This window comes from Rhinopithecus bieti, unplaced genomic scaffold (genome assembly GCF_001698545.2).
Source record: "Rhinopithecus bieti isolate Rb0 unplaced genomic scaffold, ASM169854v2 scaffold_13184, whole genome shotgun sequence".
Classification (NCBI taxonomy): domain Eukaryota; kingdom Metazoa; phylum Chordata; class Mammalia; order Primates; family Cercopithecidae; genus Rhinopithecus; species Rhinopithecus bieti.
Window position 1 is genome coordinate 1,334,185 of NW_016807417.1, and position 20,475 is coordinate 1,354,659.

The window sequence follows — 20,475 nt, forward strand, 5'->3', positions numbered from 1 at the left end:
CCAACTCCCAGTGGTGACCTCAACGCAATCCTAATAACAGGATCTCCCTGTTATGTACTTGAGGGAGGCAAAGACATATGCAGGATTCATCAGCCACACAGGTGGTACACAGAAAGCCAATACAAACGATGCTGGACAAACAGGATTATATTCCCTGACTACCCGAACCTGAAGTAGTCTTTTCCTAGAGCAGCAGCTCTGTATAATTAATTTGGAAATGAATCACATTCTGCTTTATGGCATCTCTTCTATATTTTGCGTTTTAGTTGCTACTAAACTCACTAATTATTTTCCATGTCTAGAATTACACAGTAAACTTACGACCTTGTTTATATTATTTCCCAAACACTCCAAGAATGGTGGGTACTACTGTATCAGGCATCATACAGTGATTTTAGTTGTGTCTAGGACTGTAATTTCACCTTTCTGCTGTGTCAGGCTTCTTTTCAATCTATCTCAATGCCTAGTCTTGTTTACGGCAAGAAGTACTCAATTTAAATACCTTCTAAGACGGAAATCTCAATCTTCTGTATTTTACTGAAGGTTTTTTAATCAAAGGAACAACTCAAAACGTCTTGAGATATATACTAGTTGTCATTTCTTTAATAAAAACTACAGAAATTTTGTGTATATGTTTACCAAACTATTCTATAAGATGAGATTAAAATAATAATAATAATAATAATTATAACGACCAAAAGTTAGAGACATAGACTCTTGGGATACTCTGAGCAGCAGAGCAAGCAGCGAAGGCCAAAAACAATCCTTAGCACCTGTCACCTGAACATAAATAATCAAATTCAGCAGATTTTTATAAAGAGATGGCTACTTGTGGTTCATATACTCTCAGATTAATGGAGTCTCACCTGGCTGATAAATATATGACAAATTTTACTGGCTTACTTCTGATAAATCTGAACTAATCTTTAATCGTGACAAAATATTCATAATCTAATCCTTTTATCAAATTGACTACCACTGCAGGAGTCTCGTGTGTTTGCACAATTAAAAACCCCATGTTAGCTGTATATAATAAGGCATTACATTTGATGCAAATCCTTTTCTATTGAAATAAGTGCCAAGCTGACAGCAGGAAGTAGCTGATAAGAAAGCAACAAGGCATTGCTGATGGCATTCTTGATAACTGAACACCAACTCATAAGCATTCAGTCTACAGCCTATTTCCCAATGAGTTCCTTCTAAAAAGCACAGATCAAGGGAAGTGTCCTTTTGCTGCATCGCAGTCACAATAAGAAATTATCTTTAAAAAGACAGACAGATACACGGACAGATCAACTGATCAAAGGTAGGAAGAAGCAGGAAAGGAAGAAAGGGAGGGAGGGGAAATATAATTTTATATTTTATTTATTATAGAGATGGGGTCTCACTATTTTGGTCCAGCTGGTCTCAAACCCCTGGCCTCAAGCATTCCTCCCGCCTCCACCTCCCAAAGTTCTGGGACTATGGGCATGAGCCACTGAGCCCAGACAGATAACTTTTTATTCATCTGTGATGCTGGTTTTAGAAAAAGTAGTAGAAGATATTATGTGCGGTTGTATCCTAAAGTGTAGAAATACCTATAATTTTGGAAACAGTTATACCATAAATATGCCACATTTGAATAATATCTATACAGATAAAAATTAACAAGGGAATATGAAACTGTACATTACTATTCTCTGCTATAAAAGATTGAACTCCTTACTGTTTCAGAGTTAATATTAAGGACTCAAATCCTAGTGCTATTTTCCATGCTGACATTACAGAGTTAAAAATAATTTTTTAAATACGATATTTTGTAGGACTATTTTCATAATTTTTGAGATCTATATAAACACAATCTTTGAAAGATCCTTTCCTCCTTAGCTTAAGTGAAAGAAGGGAATTCACTCACAATGCCCAAAAGGAAGAAGAAAGCCGGCGAAGATGCTGCATGCTACAGAGTGTGAAAGAACGGGGACAGAAGCTGAATAGCTCCCTGAACAGACCTTCTCAGTATCCCCTGAGCATACAGTATTTTTCCCCTCTCAGGCCATAACTTACCACTTTCCCTTCTCCACCAGGTTTTGAAAGTTTGTTACACTATAAGGGAGATTTGGTATCACGGTTATTTCTGTATATTATCTCCTCTTCTTCACCAGACTACAGAGCCTTTGAGGGGTTTAGTCATTGTTTTAAGAATCTCTGAATCATATGCACTGGGTAACACTCTACATTATTCTAAAATGTATTAACTCCATAAACATCAGCCTGTACTCTAACAAATATATTAATATATTCTTACCAGTTGTTACTAAATACTGTTAGAGTGTTTGGCACATTTGCTTGTACATCTCAAAACCCAGTAACGATTCGACAGCGAATCAATCAATGAAAGACAAGATATCATTTTCAGAAGCCAAGCAGGGTTCCATAACCACATGATACAAACCGAATTAAAATGTATCTGATTTATAGTTTACATAAACAGTTTGTAGAAGTTTTTAAAAGTGACAATGAAAGCAAAAAGCCTCTATTCCCATATTATACTCCTAGTCTGAATTAACTTCATATCAGTAACTTGTCTGAAAGGCTCAGTTCATCAAAATCTATAAAATGTTAGACTTGAGTGCTTTAACTATCACTAACACCATGTGCAGGCTTGGGAGTGGAGGGCCGTGTGCTCTGAAGCAGCAAATGTTGTGCTCTTCTGAAAGCTAACGTGCACTCTTATGCCACAGATATAAACAGAGTAAGCACATTAAATAATGAATGACTAGGAAAACAGCTTTATCACTGCAGTTTAAAGACGTACTATACGCATTATCATATTGTATGCAATAAAATCTATTAAGTAATTTTAAGATTTTTTACATGTTTTGCAGAAGTTACAACTAAACATATTAATAGACTGAGGGGACTAGCAATTAGACCTCTCGGCTATTTGGCTAACTCTGCTTCATGATACCCAATGCAGTTAATTATATTTTTTGATGTTAATAGTCTGAGGGGACATGTTTTATAGTTACAGTCTTAGAATTTTTTTTATTTGCAAAAAGTATTATACTACCTAAAGTAGTACACTCATATATAACATTACATATTCTATATAAGGAATCATGGTCAACTTCTTAAGCATATTTGATATGACATTATTTTTAAAAAAAGGAAATACTAGAAGAACTTGCTGCTGCTCTTATCTTTGACCCTTAAACTTTTCCATTTCAGCAACCTCATTAATGTCAAAATGCCATTAGAACGTCTGCCCACTTCTAAACCTCTACAGCCAAGACAAGGCAAAATCTTTTGGGTTCAATCAGAAGCACTTTCTTTTGTATTCAGTTAAAAGCTTAATAGAGTCACAAAGGTCAAAATATTACTTTTATTAAAGAAAAAGGATGGCAAGACAAAGATAAACTTTCTGAGTGAAAAAAGCCATTCTTAGACCTGAATTGGGCTTTTTTTGGTTGTTTTTTCCTTTAAAACCTTTAGTTTTATACTTAATTACTAGATTCCAACAATGTATACAGCCAGTATTTTTACATTTAATGTTAGTACTTTTCTTTGGTTGGATAACAAGGGAAGTATGATTTGAGGCAGGATCTCTAAGAGGCTTACTGGGAGTGCTCTTAGAACTATCAGTGAAGCCGTGACAGATGCAGGGTTGGGGAGAGTGAGAAGGTGAGCTCCAGTGCAGTCGAAACAAAAGCCCAGCAAATTCCTCAGGGAGGGAGCTCTGGAGTTGGGAGAGACCTTCAGAGATGTCCCTGAAATGAAGCAAAAGATGAGGAGGCCAATCCTTTGTACTCTGGCATTCACTGGGATTCACTGGGGGCTGTCTCTGGGGAGAAGAGTTTAAGATCCCTTCAGCCCGTGACAGTTCCTGCGGAGGGACTCAGCTGTGAGCCCAGCAGCAGGCAACTCTCTTGACAGCTGGAAGAAAGAGTGCCTGATCCTGAAAGGTGAATGTGGGAGGCACCTCACAACACCCACTATAACACTAATGTTAAAGAGTTTTATGAGTTGTTTTCAAAGACAGTTCTTTTAATACTACTTCTCATTTTCATGGTTTTTATTCTATTTTATCTTCTTGTACACACTGACATGTCAATCCTGTTTACTAAGTGATATTCAATGGGTTTCCTATAGAGCAATGAACCTTAACAGGCAGCTTTTAATTGGCCCACATAGGAAACCGCATTACTATTAATTCCACAGCTACAGCATAAAATAAAACCATTGCTTCTCAAACTCTAGAGCAATTAGACCTCTCGGCTATTTGGCTAACTCTGCTTCATGATACCCAATGCAGTTAATTATATTTTTTGATGTTAATAGTCTCTGTCAGTCTCAAGCATAACTTCTCTTTGATGAATATTTAAATTATATTTGAATAAAAAATAATCTTGGTTACATTTTATATTCAGTAATCATCACAGCTTAATAAAGGTCTGCTCATCAAGGGATGAAATAAATGACAAGATATATATAAGTGCCTTGAATCAACTTATTAGATAATATATTTGTTATGACCACTATCTCTCTATCTAACATACCTGTTTTTGTACATTTTCAAAGGTATAGTCTCATTCACACATTTCACAATTAGATTTCAAAAGTTACTTACATTCTTTCAAGTTATATATATAGAACTCTATTAATGATAACATTTTAGGATGTCGTAAGATAATCAAATGTATGAAAAAATTTACCAAATTATAAAATATCATTAAAAAATCGGCATACATTATCTTCCTGTGTCATTTTTGTAAGTTCCAAGAGTAATACTTAAAAAAAAAAGCATTAATTTACTAAAAGATTTTTTTTATTATAGATATAGCAGAAACACCATTACTAAGAAAAAGTAACTTAAATAATAGTTTTCTCCACATAAAGTCTGTAATGGGAGCTGAGGGTGAGGGAAACTTCCAAAAATAAGGAGGAGAAGTAGGGGAGGAGAGTATAAAAGCAAAGTATATTAGTGAAATTTATTTAAAATATGCTTATTCCTCCATTTAGTTTTGTCCATAATAAGACGGCTTTAAGCCAAGTATTTATTTAATATAAACTTTGAAAATGGGTTATTCTAGCTCAATTCTTTTACTAAATAATGTTTTAGCTTATAAACTTAATTAATGACCCTTAAAAAATGAATTTAATTTTTAATCTTTCAGTCTCTCTTCTCCCAAATCCTAAATCTCTGAAATACAAAGAAGATACCTAAAGATACAATGAAATGTCCTAAAATGTACACATCAACCAATGAATGTCCAGCGGAATGCTATACCAATTTCTTGAAACTATCACCTGATAGATAAAAAAGGTAGGCGTGAATTCAAGTTTTGTAGGGTCTATAGCTTGTAAAATTTAAGAGTCCTTCTATAAAAAACAAAATAGAAAAATTACATATAGAAAATTAGATAACAAAGTGAATGGTTATTTAGAAAAAAAGAATCACAAGAAATAAATTTGTAAAAGCCAACAAGAACCGCAACCAACAAAATCCAGAAAGCTAAAATAACATTTTAATTAACTGCCTGACATTCCTTTCTAATACTTCAATTTTTTTAGTGACATAGTCTATGATTGTCTCTTCCTGTAAAAATTTCATATTTACTTTCTATAATGTTGCTTTTCCTATGAACAGCTGATCCAAATTTGTTTTTTACTACTGATAGTTGTGATGCATAAAACACGCACCCACACTGCCACAAGAGCTCGTGCTTGCTACACTGCTCCAGCCTGTGCCTTACAAACGCTGGCATTCTGACAAATTCTATTTGATATTATACTCATCAGGAGGGGGAAAGTATGGTACATTTGTAATTTTAAGTACTACCCTTGTCATGTGTTCTGTGTACTCTACATACTCCACCAAGAATATGTGGAGAAAACTTCTCTTTGGATTAGGTATCTATGAAAACCAAATGCCCCTTAATGTTATATATATGCAATGAATGAAAGGATTTTTCCCTAGACTTAGCTTCTGGCTCCATACACTATAAACATTATTTCTCTTCCACTACCCACATATCTCAGGTGTCATAAGACATATTTAAATTGCAATATGACATCTGGCTTTGCACATTTATGTCACGATCAGGAAGGAAGTATAATGAGTAACAGAAGTATTTCTAGAGGCCATTTCTTCACCAGAACAGTTAGCAGTAACAAAACTGTACACAAGTGTCTACAAACCATGTAAAAATAACTCCACTAAACCTAGACTGAATTTAACACCAACTGAACTTCCACCTACCTGGATCTCTAAATGCGCTTGGCTATTCCTAAGCCACCATAACTGAGGGGAAGTCTAACAGAAAAGTCAGAGAATGAAATCAAAGCCTTTAAAGATTGTGTTTAAATATTGTATTTCTGCAAATTTTTACTATATATATTTGATCCCGTGAACATGTTCAAATGCCTTAGAAGAAACCTGTGCAAGTGAAGGGCTGTGATGTGTTAAGAATCATTACCTTCATGGGTTTACCATGAATCTATCTTTAGAGACAGAGTAAGATTTCCACAAATTACAGGTGAGTTCATTAACAATAACAGATTTGCAATCTGAAAAAACAAACAGAAAGACCACTGGAATCATCTCAAGCCAACTTAAATAGAGCAACTCTCATTTCAGATACTTTCTTAAAGCCACGAGTAATATAGATAGATGAGTTATAAAACCATGTCTTTCTTGGTCTTCATATATGACATGTTACCAAATTTTGAGAGAACTGTGACATGTTAGTTTCAAAATATATTTGATTTATTTACACAAAAGTTAAATGTGTTAAAGACTACAAAATCATTTACATCTATTTTTTCATGAGATTTTTCCTTGTAACATCCAAAAGAGATGCATTACCTCTAAAACTAACAGTGGAGTAACAAACAGCACTAAAAAAATCTAACTACATTGTTATAATATACTTAAAGAAAATACATAGCAGAGAAAAAAGAATGGGTCTTTAATATATGCAAGGCAGAAAAATATGTATTAGTAAAACGCCATCAGAAACCTAATTACTCACAATTATTCTCCTCAGACAATGTACAAAGTAGATACTGGTGTTTTGTGTTGTTGTTGCTGCTGCTGTTACTATCATAGTTTTGGTATGCAATTTCAGTGTAGAATATATGGAAAATTAATATGGCCATAATAAATGACAGTTTAAGATCTTTAAATAATTTAATATCAAATTTCCTTGCCAGGAGTGATTGCTCATGCTTGTAATTCCAGCACTTAAGGAGGCAGAAGCAGGAGGATAGCTTCAGCTCAGGAATTCAAGATCTCCCTGAGCAACATAGTGAGACTCTGTTCCCCACAAAAAGAAAAAAACAGACCTCTATGTACAGATGTATTTTTTTTTCTCTTTCTCTTCATTCAATAAAATTAGTCAATACAGTATACTGACCCATCACTGTTATTGTGTTCCTAACCGAGTACGAAAACAAAATATGGATTTGGGGTAAACCAATGAGGAAGATGTTTTCTCTATTAAATAGAGATAGGCATTTTATTTACTTAGAAATCTCCTTAAAATGTACAAGAATAATTAGAATGGAAAAGTCTCAATTTTGCCCAAAAATTATGTTTTCTATTATTTATAAATATTAATTAAAAGTATTAATAAACAAGCATATTTCAGTGACATTATTCCAAAGCTTTAATAAACTTTATTATTTTCCTAATAAAACATGCAATGCCATAGGAAATTTTACAGCTACTAAAAACAATTCCAAATTCTTAAGTGACAATATACTTTACACTTGTTCTTTTGTTAACTGCGTAGAAAATTATATTACATTTCAGTAGCATTTGTCTACGAATTTTGGTGTCAAAAAAAAAAGAAAAAAGAAAAAAAGAAGAAAATGCCAAATTCCAAGCAAAAATAGTGAATTTGCCTTGATGTGAAACTTTAAAATAAAATTTCATTTCCATTCTTTGTAACTGAACATCTATTCTTATCCGTTCAAAGCATAACTTTTTAAAAATGATGCTTAAGCAAAATTTTTATACTATCAGTATGACAGCGACAAGCAGATCCATACTGAAATCATACTTAGGAACAACAAAGTCCTTGAATGGGTATCTGAAAATAGTCTTATGAAAGCAGATCTCATGGTCGTTCATTTAGATAAATGTGTATTAGTAAAATGCCACCACGAACCTAATTACCCACAATAATCTTCCTTAGACAGTAAGTAAATTTAACACTTGATTGTTTAGTACATTTTAGAGGTATCAATCAAACACAGTTCTGTCAATTAATTTGTTTAAATGCCACACTTTGCAAATAGAAACCAATGTTTTAGCGTACAGGAAGGAATGTTGTAGGTGAGTGAAAAAAAATACAAGGTATATGATGATATAGACACCACAGAAATACCATTGTCATCCCATCCATAATACTCACCTTTCAAATGACAAAGGAGGAATACCTAATAATCCCTAAGGATATGAAAAGCACTATAAAAAGATCATTATGATCATATTGAAATGTAGAGGTCAAATATGTTCGTGTTCACTTCTACTGATTTTGATCTTATTTCTTCATCTCTCTGCTTTGGTTTCAAAACTAAAGATAACTTCTAAAAATAAAAAACTAAAGCAAAATCACCAAAGCTGAAATGAGATATGGCTTTGCTTTCAAAAACTAATTTCCCTTACCCTTATCCAGCCTATGTGTGTTAAAAAATAAAATAAAATTCAAATTTTCAAAGTATCTTTCAAGCTTCTGAATTTCACTGAATAATCCTTAGGGAATACTTAAGAACAATAATGTAACTACCTTATGGAAAAATTACTCTGGTTTCCTCAACCAATCAATGGACATAATATAAAGAGTAAAAATACCCTAAATTAATGGGAAGTACCAGTGAAAATGAGCTAATTCACATCTGTATTTGCAGTTTTCAACATCTAGTAGAAATGTTTACTAATTTTCATTTTAAAAGGAGATACAGAACCGGGCCTGGTGGCTCACACCTGTAATCCTAGCATTTGGGAGGCTGAGGCAGGCAGATCTCTTGGGTCCAGGAGTTTGAGACCAGCCAGGGCAACATGGCGGAAACCCTCTCTGTACAAAAATTTTTCAAAAATTAGCTGGGTATGGTGGCATGCACCTGTAGTAACAGCTACGTGGGAGACTGAGGTGGGAGGATCACTTGAGCCTGGGAAGCTGGGGTTGCACTGAGCAGAGCCTGCACTCCAGCTGTAAGACCCAGTCAAAAAAAAAAAAAAAAGGGAGAAACCGAGGATCCTATAGGGCAGAATTTTGATGTGACATTATTTCTCTCTTTTCTACATTTGATAAGCAGGGTCATAAAAGATATTTAGATAATTTATCTTCTAAAACATTTCATAATTTATTAGTCTTTCTTGCACACTAAATGTGAATGTTTAATATGGTTCATGTTTATTACTAGCAAGAGTCTCCCCTTCCTATGAGTGCTTTGCTTTAAATGTCCATCAGTAAGTGACATGCAAAGCATGTGTCCAATTAGGTATACCAATAAGAGCTTTAATGGTTATTTATTACTGTACTAAAGTTCAAGAATCTGTATTAGTAGATTGGCCACAGAGATGTGCTTGTAATACCAGTTAGTTGTCTTGAAACAAGTAGGCCAAGAGTGAGAGAATTAGTAGAAATCCATCAACTAACAGAAAATAACCTAAGTAGATTGCATAGACATGACGGGTTAGGAGCAGCTGAGTTACTTCATTGACCCCGTATGTATTTCACCCTAATGGACAAGTGTTGGATAAACCTGACATGTCAAGTAGATAAAAACACTTGGGATAAATAACATAAGGGTAAGAATGCAGTTTCTGAGACATGGCAGGTTTAAATCCTATGAGAATGCATATGCTAAGCAAGAGTAACCCTGACTAGTAAGCATTCACAATAATTCAGGAATAAAATATACCAGCCCCAAAATATTATGAAACACCATAAAAGACATACTGCACTAATTTTTCCCTTTGGAAAATGCCATTAATGAGGAAGAAATACGAAGATTTTAGAAAGATGAGTTTACAGTTATATTGCTACCTATAGGATAAGTCAGAAAACAAATATTAAAGTATCTTTCATATAGCTGTGACTTGGATATAAATCTTCTTTATGAAGAATGAATGATCAATGTAAAAAGTTGAGAGAATTGTATGTCAAGGAGGGTATACACAAGCTGAAATCTATAATCATGAAGTCTGCCAGAGTAAACTGGCAGAACTGTAACTGCATTTTAATGAATTTTCTTGATTAAATTCTGAGATGCTTCCAATATTCACCACTTCCCATAGTAAAGGTGTGTGTGTGTGTATATTAAGTATCTCCTTTGTTTAAATATTTTATATAAAATTAGTATCTATTAGTACATTTGAAAATAACAGACATGTTAAAAGTGTATATAGCAAAATTGAACTTCAAAGTTATTTATGAATACATTTTCATGCCAGTAAGGTATTAAATGAATGAGGTTCTAGGTACAGGCGATTTGAGGTTTCAGCTCCTGCGGAAAATAATCCAACCTTTTTCTAAAGACTTGCAAAGTAAAAAGAATATCAAATTGCCACTCCTTCTCAAGGAGATTTTTTTAAAAGTGAGGAGAATATACATGTAGCTACGTGAACAAACATACATGTAGCTATAATGACAGTCAATTCCCCAAGTGTAATTAAAGGGAATTAGAATATGATGAGCCTCAAGCTCCTCTGTAGCTCTAACAATCTGGTATTCAATAAATTCCTTAAAATAGAAGCTATAGCCTATAAACTCTCCCATTCCCTAAAGAAAGTCCCTATTTTTATGCCTATCCTGGTGGCAAGAATGGGAGGTGTCGTGGTAGAGGATAAGATCATTCTGCTTATTCCAGACTAAGGCATACATGGTCCTTTTCATATAGTCTTACTTTTAACTGAATGTGGAAGTATGCACTCAATTTTCCAGTCTCACTCTGCATCCACTGTAATATAAAGAACCACAGAACAAAGTAACGCACATACATGTACAACAACACATTCCTTCAAACCCTCTGGCACACAAGAAGTTGTCACCACTCCATATGCTCTCAAGTTTAAAAAGTAAAATAAAGTATAATTATTACACTTAGAGATAATAGGTTAGGATACTGATAAGTTTAGAAAAGGGAAATTCAAGAACAGAAAAGTTGTTGAATGGGGTATAGAAAGGGAATGGATTATTCTGGTGCCTACATTTAGAGCTTACTTCCATTATCCCAACCTTTCAGAAAACACTGAGCTTTGAAATCAGTTTTGTTGCTTATACAGCTTACGTTAATTAAACTATACCTAAAGTTCTAAAGCTAGATTGTTTTTCCCTTTCTTATAGAATAAAAATCCTAGAAGTTTATCCCTACTTTGTAAATTTAGGTCTTATATTTATTCACCATCTGGTCCCATGTGACCAGAGTACTACCTAATTCCTGCTGGTCTATGCAAGGCAAGGCTAATTGCTATTTCTTGATTTCTATCTTGAAACTCTCCTGTCTTGAAAATCTTAACATGTTCTTTTATTTGAGTTGTCAAAATAGAATAAAAATCTTCAACATCATCAAGAAAATTAATGTATCTCTTTTGTAGTTTGCTACTGGCTTCTAAGACATTAATTCTCCCATGTGTGTTCATTTTTTTGATGGCAACTTTACCTCTGCTCCTCAAATGCAGGTGTTGTCTAGCAGGTTTTGCGTGCTGAAATTACATAATCTCTGTGGGTGATACCATTTATTCACCTGTAACTATTCAACTTTATGTTGACACTTGTTTCTCCTTACATTCTTTGTTGACTACTCTTTAAGTGCCAAACCTGTATAAACAATGGCTTGTTGCACTATTTATTTATATGCCACCCAGTTCTAAAATAAACTTCAAGGAATTTAAACGGATAGTATAACAACCAAAAATATATTGAATTTTACTTAATAAGAAACACAGGCCGGGTGTGGTGGCTCACGCCTGTAATACCAACACTTTGGGAGGCTGAGGTGGGCAGATCACTTGAGGCCAAGAGTTCGAGACCAGCCTGGACAATATGGTGAAACGCCATCTCTACTGAAAATACAAAACTTAGCCGGGCATGGTGGTGTGCACCTATAATCCTAGCTACTTGGGAGGCTGAGAATGGGGAACTGCTTGAACCCAGGAGGCAGAGGCTCCAGTGAGCAGAGATCTTGCTTCTGCACTCCAGCCTGGGTGAAGGAGTGAGACCCTGTCTCAAAAAAAAAAAAAAGAAACCTAATGTAAGTATGCTATGAGGTACTAGTCAGGTGCTACCTTTAACTGTGCTTAAGAAAAATTTTTTTGGTTAAAAGCTTTGAAGGAGCCAGGCTAGTTCCATAAATCTAGGCTATAACCTTACTTTCCTTGGGCAATTTCAATCCATCCCCTTGACAAAAAAAGGGAGACAGGGGGCCTATTTTATACAAAATACACCTTACTACAATAGGGACTAAATGAAGCACCTATTTTCTCCATCTTCTTCACATGGTATGTATTACGTTTTGTACTTCTTTGTATTTACAAAGGTACACTCACATGTCTACGAATTGCTTTGTACAAGACCTAACTATGCATGTGAAATTCACATTTAATCCTGAAAAATAAACCAGTAAATATTTACATAATTACTTTCAGATCTCTAGGCCAAAGTGCTAAAACCTTGGCCATGTTAGAAAGCATCATCCAAAGCAGCAAAACCACCTTGATAACAGTGAGCAGGTTTTTAGAGTAAAAAAACAGTTATAATTTGGGAAGAGGATCTTCAGGTATAATCTAGCATATCATTTTAAGATACCTACTAGTTTGTACTCAAGTGCTGGAAAGAGACAATACTGTTAGCAAAATTCTAATCTATTTGTTAATCAAATACTTCAAAGTAATAGTAGGATTTGCTTTTTGGTTTGTTAATGAATTCAAAGTGTTATAACGTTTATATATTTTTAAGTTGCCCCCCAACAATTACCTTTAATGAGTACTAAATTGTGACTGTTCCATAAAATATTAAAACAAATATCATTTTAAGAAAGCATTTCATTTCTCACTTTTTAGGATGAGCCACTCAGAATACTTAAGGCTGTATACTATAATCAGTTACTACTAGAGCCTTCAGTTTCACACTTTTAAATGAACAGGAAATAGAAAATGGAGAGTGAATACAATACTTTTACCATGTCCACAGCCTAAATTACAAGTGTATTTATTTACTTGATTCTCAACTGCTGAAGAGGTAACAGTGGAAGAAAGGGAGTGAAAAACAAAAGAAGAGGAGCAAAATACAATGAAAACAGATTTTAATGGTACTGAAATTTCTATGCCCATCTCTATCATTACATGTAAAAAAGGGGGGCTTTCAAATTTAATGCAAAAGTTCTAATGTTTTAATGTGAGATTTTCAAAGACAAACTTTCTACATTAAAGAAATAAACATGTCTCCCTTCACTACATGACTGAATATCACATTTTTGAGGAATATAAAGTGGAAAATCTGCTAAACTATTAGGGTTTTGGGATTTTTTTGTTTTTTTTTTAATAAAAAGGACAAATTATTCTATATAAGCAATAATTATTGATACTATCTTACATATAGGAAAATTCTAATTAAGATGCTCGGAGTACCACAATTAAAACAAAAAAAAGATGCCAAGAGTTAGGTGCTTTGTATCTAATATAGAAAAATGATATCCATTCTCAGCAGTTTTCTGTATTATATTTACATGTGGGAAGGCAAGAGTCCAGTTAAGAGGTATCATCTATATAGCTTTAAAGTTTAAAACACATTCTCAAACACATCATTTTCATAACACAAAATTAACCAATGATGTATTATCTACTTTCTATAATTAATAAACTGGGGCTCAGTGAAGAAAGAAAACTGCTCAAATTCAATAAAGTAGAAATTATCAGAGTTTACATTTCAACTCAGGAATTGAGGCAGTCTATTACATTAGGACATATGTATACTTTATATTCATCTCTACCTTACTCAATGGTACTATTTTCTCTTTTTTTTTTTTATTTGAGGCAGAATCTCATTCCATTGCCCAGGTTGGAGTTCAGTGGCATGATCTTGGCTCACTGCAACCTCCGCCTCCCGGACAGAAGAGATTCCTTCTGCCTCAGCCTCCCAAGTAGCTGGGATTACAGGTGCCTGCCACCACACCCAGCTAATCTTTATATTTTTAGTAGAGACAGGGTTTCACCATGTTGGCCAGGCTGGTCTTGAACTCCTGAACTCAGGTGATCCACCTACCTCGGCCTCCCAAAGTGCTGGGATTACAGGCATGAACCACTGCACCTGGCAATTGTACTATTTTCAAAGTGGCTAAACATCAATTTATAACCATCTTTAACACTTAATACAAACTACAGTGGCTCGAACATTCAAACACAATGATGTCAAATTTTATACTGTCTTGAATTTGAATGTGGGGAAAATTTTCCTTATATCTAAATTTTAAAGAAAAGACAACTGGTCTCTTCCTTATTTTTAAAAACATCTTGGGCAACATACAAGGGTAAAAAAAAACAAAAAACAAACAAACAAAAAAAAACAAGCATTGGTTTGAACTAGAAAGAATACAACCAAATCAGAATACATTTACCTTAACTATCTGTATACTATTCGAAGATGGCAGAAATTCCCACTTAATATTCAAAAACATACTTTCCATCTTGGCTTAACACATCTGTCATATTGATAGCCTTCTCTATGACTTCTCTAACCTACTGAGTAAAGCTAAATCTGCTAGGAAGAAAAGCCAGAACGTGTTTAATCTGTTAAAAGGATATTTTATCTATAATTCATTGAAGGATACAAGGAATTCTATACTTAGTTGTATGCTTTCTTAAGTTGAACTTGTTATTTAATTTTGTTTGCTTGTTTGTATATTTTAAGCCTTAACTAACTATATAAACGATACCTCTTAACTGGAAGGAATGAGAAAACAAGCCAAAAACTGGAGAAAATATTTGACAAAGAGATATATGATGAAGGACTGCTATCTAAAAATATACAAAGAACTCTTAAAACACTAAAAACAAAACAAAACAAAACAAAAAAAAACTCAATTTTAAAAATGGGCTAAGAATACATACAAAAAAGATACACAAGGCCAGGCATGGTGACTTACGCCTGTAATCCCAACACTTTGAGAGGCTGAGGCAGGTGGATTTCCTGAGGTCAGGAGTTTGAGACCAGCCTGGCCAACATGGTGAAACCCTGTCTCTACTAAAAATACAAAAAATTAGCCAGGCTTGGTGGCATGCACCTGCAATCCCAGCTACTCAGGAGGTTGAGGCATAAGAACTGCTTGAACCCGGGAGGCAGAGATTGCAGTGAGCAGAGACCACGCTGCTGCACTCCAGCCTGGGCAACAGAGCGAGACTCTGTCTCAAAAAAAAAAAAAATAAAAATAAAAAAATAAAGATATACAGATGATAATAAGAATACAATAAGTATATAAAAAAGTTGAACATTTTATGTTATTAGGGAATTACAAATTACAACATCAATGAGACAGCAATACACACTTAATAGAATGGATTTCAAATACTGGCAACACCAAATGCTAGCAAGAGTGTAGAGAAAAAAGAACTTCTATTCATTGCTGGTAGAAATGGAAAGTGGTACAGCCACTTTGAGCTAAACACATTCAAAACATACAATCCAGCAATTGTACTATATTTGTCCTAATAAACTGAAAACTTATATTCACAGAAGAAACTGCACACTGATGTTTACAGTAGCTCTATCCATAATTGACAAAACCTAAAAACTACCTATATGTCTTTCTGTAGGTGCATGGATCAACCGTGTCTATCCAGACAATTAATATTACTCCATTCTAAAAAGAAATGAACTATCAAGCCAACAAAAGATATGGAGGAAATGTAAAAGCATATTACTAAGTGAAATAAGCCAATCTGGAAAATATCTGTGGCTACCAGGAGTTAGGAGGATAAGAGGGATGAACAGGCCAAGGATAGAGGATTTTTAGGACAGTGAAACCAGTTATGCGTCATTAACAAAGGGATACTTTCTGAGATATGCATTGTCAGCCTCTTTTATCATTACATGAACAGCAATGAGTGTATTTAAACTAACTTAGACAGTATAGCCTACTACACACTTAGACTATAAGGTAGTCTATTGCTCCTAGGCTACAACCTGAATAGTATATTACTGTCCTGAATTCCATAGGCAATTATAATACAATGTTAAGTGTTTCTACATCTAAACATATTTAAAATAGAAAAGATAATACATCACATTACGACTTTATGATGGCTAAGAGGTCACTAGGCAACAGTTCAGATCCATTAGCATCTATGGAACCACCATGCTACACGCGGTTCATCACTGACCAAAAAGTCATTATGTGGCACATGATGGTATTCTGTACGATACTACAATGGTGAATACATTTGTCAAAACTCATAAAATGTACAACGCCAAAAGCCAATCCTACTGTAAACTATGGACTTTGGGTGATAATTATGTGTCAACATAGGTTCATGGACTGTTAACAAATGTACTGCTGTGGGGCAAAGTATCTGCAGTGAGAGACGCTGTGTATGTGTGGATATGGATCATATGAGAAATCTCTGTACTTTCTACTTGATTTTACTAAGAACCTAAAACTGCTCTAAAAAACAAAGTTTATTAACTTTTTTTTTTTTTAAAGGTAAGGAGCAACTATTGCCAAAGACCCAGTCACTTTAACATTCTTGATGTTACAAAAGTATTTCAAATTTTGAAGCCTTAAAACTAAGATTACATTTCAAATAATATTCGTTTTTTATTTTATGTTTATATAACACAAAGAAATATGTATTACATATTCTGATACGTCGAGCTATATTAGAATGATTTACATATTTGAATGTTGATGAAAATATAAAGTGTAGAAATCAACTTTAGTAGGTTAAAAACCCAACTCATTTTAATAAATAGGCTGAGATGTGGCCTATATCCATTCGCTTTGGAATAACTGTAATAATTTTTCTAATTTGGATACAACAGCTCAAATGGGACATTAACACATGAATATTTACCTTTGAGTCATAATTTTGAAGGCATCGGGGAGGTAGCAGTCTGTATTCTCCATCTGAAATGGGTCAGCATCACAAATCTTGTCATCCGTCCGACCATAGTTAGCGCTCTCAATCATGATGACATCACTGCCCGGGCATCGCAGATCTATAGAATAACCTTCACAGGATAATTCTCGCCTCACCAGCCCAAATGGTAAAGCTGCTCTGCTGAAACCTTAAAAAAAAGAAAGAAAATTAAACTGTAACTCATTTATAAGACAAATTATTTTGGTAAAGCATTTTCAGGTAACATGATTCATGTCTATTGTCAGTCACAAACTCAGGCATTTATTAAATAATTTTTTTGGTTCTCTACAATATGTCAGAAAATTATTTTTGTTCATCTTTATTTGGACTCTTCATCTTTACGAAATACCCTAACAAATTACTTTCTGTATAATCAGAAACTATTGGCTTTTTTAGTAAATCCAAATAATGACAAATTTAATCATGGATTTTATAAACGGTGACAAGTTTTACAAACAGAAAATATAACTACTAATCAAGAAAGAATTTTCATCTGTGCAATGGAATGAAACCTCTGCTACACCCACTGGCCTTACTCTCTTATTTAATGTACACACATTAATTGCTATTGCATTATCTTAAAAAATACCTTCATCTTAGCAGTTTTTTTCCCCACAATAACTAAGATATATTTATGACAGTAGTAAGATACTTATGGCACAATAACTTATTTCCATTTAAATACCCTTTATTTAAAACTGACACTGAAAGGAATCAGCAGATGGACATTCAAAGGAGCCAGCACTGCTCCCATCCAACTCAACAAATGCAAAGACCTGAAAAGTACAAAATTCTCTACGATCAGTTACGTCATCTACAAAATTGACATGAAACATTTAAGACATTACTTTTCTTACCTGTACAATTCTAAAACAAAATAATGTCCATAAAAATGCTTAAAGTACATAAATATGAATTTATGTATGGTACATCAGGTAGAGAGTATAGATAAACACTGTTCACAAGTGCTCTAAAAAAGATTACCGAATGAAATAATTAGCATGTTAAGTTTAAATCAGTTTCCAACCAGTAGTTCCATAAAGTAGTAACAGAGCACAGGACAAAGAGCAAAAGCAAGGAAAGCCAAGAACAGCCAAGAACTATGTGTGACAAGGACATCCTTGCTGTCCTAGTGGGCTACCATCAGGCTAGCTACAATAGCAAAACCTTCTCCTACAATGTTTCAACTTTTTTCAGGTCTCTAACCTATCACCATCTATAGCATTCCTATTACAAAAATCAGCAATACTTTCAGTATTTCTTAGCTCTATCATTTTCACCCTTCTGTATTATATGCATTATCTCATATATTGCCTTTTATACAAAAAAATTACACTCAGAATAAATTGTTCCAAGTTATAAATTTCCAAGCTGAAGAGCTGGGCTGTGCCCAGGCCAATCCAATGCCAACACTTGTTCTCTTTATCTTTCTTGAACAATGTTTCTCACTAATTCAATAAAATAGAAAGTCACCTGGTTAAACATGATCTTTTCTTAGATGTAAGTATATTCTTCCAAAGCAGTACTGGGTGATACACTGGTGTGATTTTAAAAAGCAGCAATTTTCAAATCTGGCTGAGCTCTCAGTTCTTCGGAGAAAACTAAAGGTGTAACTGGACTGAAGATGGAAGAAAAGAATACCTAATTTGGAATGCAGAAATCTTCAGGAGATTGTGGCAAACACTAAGCTTGGCAGGTTTTCACTAAAAAGGTTTATAGTATGTTGAGAATATTGCAGTATGTGGAGAGGTGCACTACTAATGAAGAAGGGATACAGAAACAGAGCTGGGTAAATGTGATACAGAAACAGAGCTGGATAAATGTCAGGACAAATGGTACACAGGCCAAACTTCCAAAAGGTATTTCTTCCCCAACAAGTTCATAAACTTTTTTATGTACACATAAACAAACACACACACACACACACACACACACACACTGCTTTTTCTCCATCTCCTGATCTTGTACTGTACTACCTATACAAATAATTAAGCTTAAACTAGTATTACCACATTTGTTTTAATAGAAAATATTTTTATGGCTTCAGAAGCTGACACATTTCTGTGGCAAAAGCTATGTGAAAATTCAAACAAATGACATCAAATAAAATTTTGAAATGCAACCTATTTTAAATGGAGGCAATTTGCAATTATAATTCTATAATAAAACAGAATAAATCATATTATTAGAAAATGCTAGAATATTAGAACACATTATTAAAAGACTGGCTTGGAGCCATACTTGCAATTCTTACTATTTTGTCAAAAACACAGAACTGATTATGAAGCACTGTGGTTTTTAAAACCCTGACCACTTTAATTTTTGTTGTTGTTAGTTTGCAGGATTATAGTTATTATTCGAAGTGAATTTTCCTCTGCTTTTGAAACCTATTTGGGAATTGGCATAGTTGAGTATGTTACTGTTTTGATAATTCAGGGAGAGGAGTTTTAAAGCTTTAGTCACAGTCATCCAAAAAAGCACAGTAAGGTCTGGGGCTGTGTTTCACGCCTGCAGTCCCAGCACTTTGGGAGGCTGAGGCGGGTGGATCACCTGAGGTCAGGGGATTCAGGACCAGCCTGGCTAACATGGTGAAACCCCATCTCCACTAAAAATACAAAACTAGCCGGGTGTGGTGGCGCACACCTGTAATTCCAGCTATTCGGGAGGCTGAGGCAGGAGAATCATTTGCACCTGGGAGGCAGGGGTTGCAGTGAGCCAAGATCGCACCATTGAACTCCAGCTTGGGCAAAAAGAGCCAAACTCCCATCTCCAAAAAAAAAAAAAGTACTATAGTAAGGAGAAAGAAAGGAAAGATCAGCACACTTTAATAATTTAGTAGATTACCAATACAGAATCTACTGGAGAAAATAGATCATGGTACTTGCTATCCTTTGAATATGGCTTGTTCCCATCAAACTCAAGCAGAGGCTTAGTCCCCAGTGTGGCCGTATTGGGAGGTCGTGCCTTTAACAGGTGACTGGGTCTTTAAGATAAACACTTTGTTTTCCCCCTGCCCCACCACCAGAGACAGAGTCTTGCTCTGCTGCCCAGGCTGGAGCGCAGTGGCAAGATCTCGGCTCACTGCAACCTATGCCTCCCAGGTTCAAGCAATTCTCCTGCCTCAGCCTCCTGAGTAGCTGGGATTACAGGCACGCAGTATCACACCAGGTTAATTTTGTATTCTTAGTAGAGACAGCGTTTCACCATGTTGGCCAGGTTGGTCTCCAACTCTTGACCTCGTGATACGCCCACCTGCGCCTCCCAAAGTCCTGAGATTATAGGCATGAGCCACTGTGCCCAGCCCCAAAGTCTATGTTTTAAGACTGAGTTAGTTCTCAAAGGAATGAATTAGTTTT

The 20,475-nt window shown here is 34.7% G+C and overlaps 1 protein-coding gene across 12 annotated transcripts in view; it reads right to left on the reverse strand.

The window, feature by feature from the left end:
- Positions 1 to 20,475, reverse strand: part of ADGRL2 (adhesion G protein-coupled receptor L2) — a 199,448-nt gene that overhangs the window by 68,612 nt on the left and 110,361 nt on the right. For all 12 annotated transcript variants that reach the window (XR_001887282.1, XM_017881673.1, XM_017881669.1 and 9 more), the window contains exon 3: positions 17,054 to 17,267. Coding sequence is in view for 11 of the 12 variants with exons in the window: in XM_017881673.1 (XP_017737162.1) it covers positions 17,054 to 17,267 (214 nt within the window). In the remaining variant the exon portion in view is untranslated. The remainder of the gene's footprint in view (positions 1 to 17,053; positions 17,268 to 20,475) is intronic.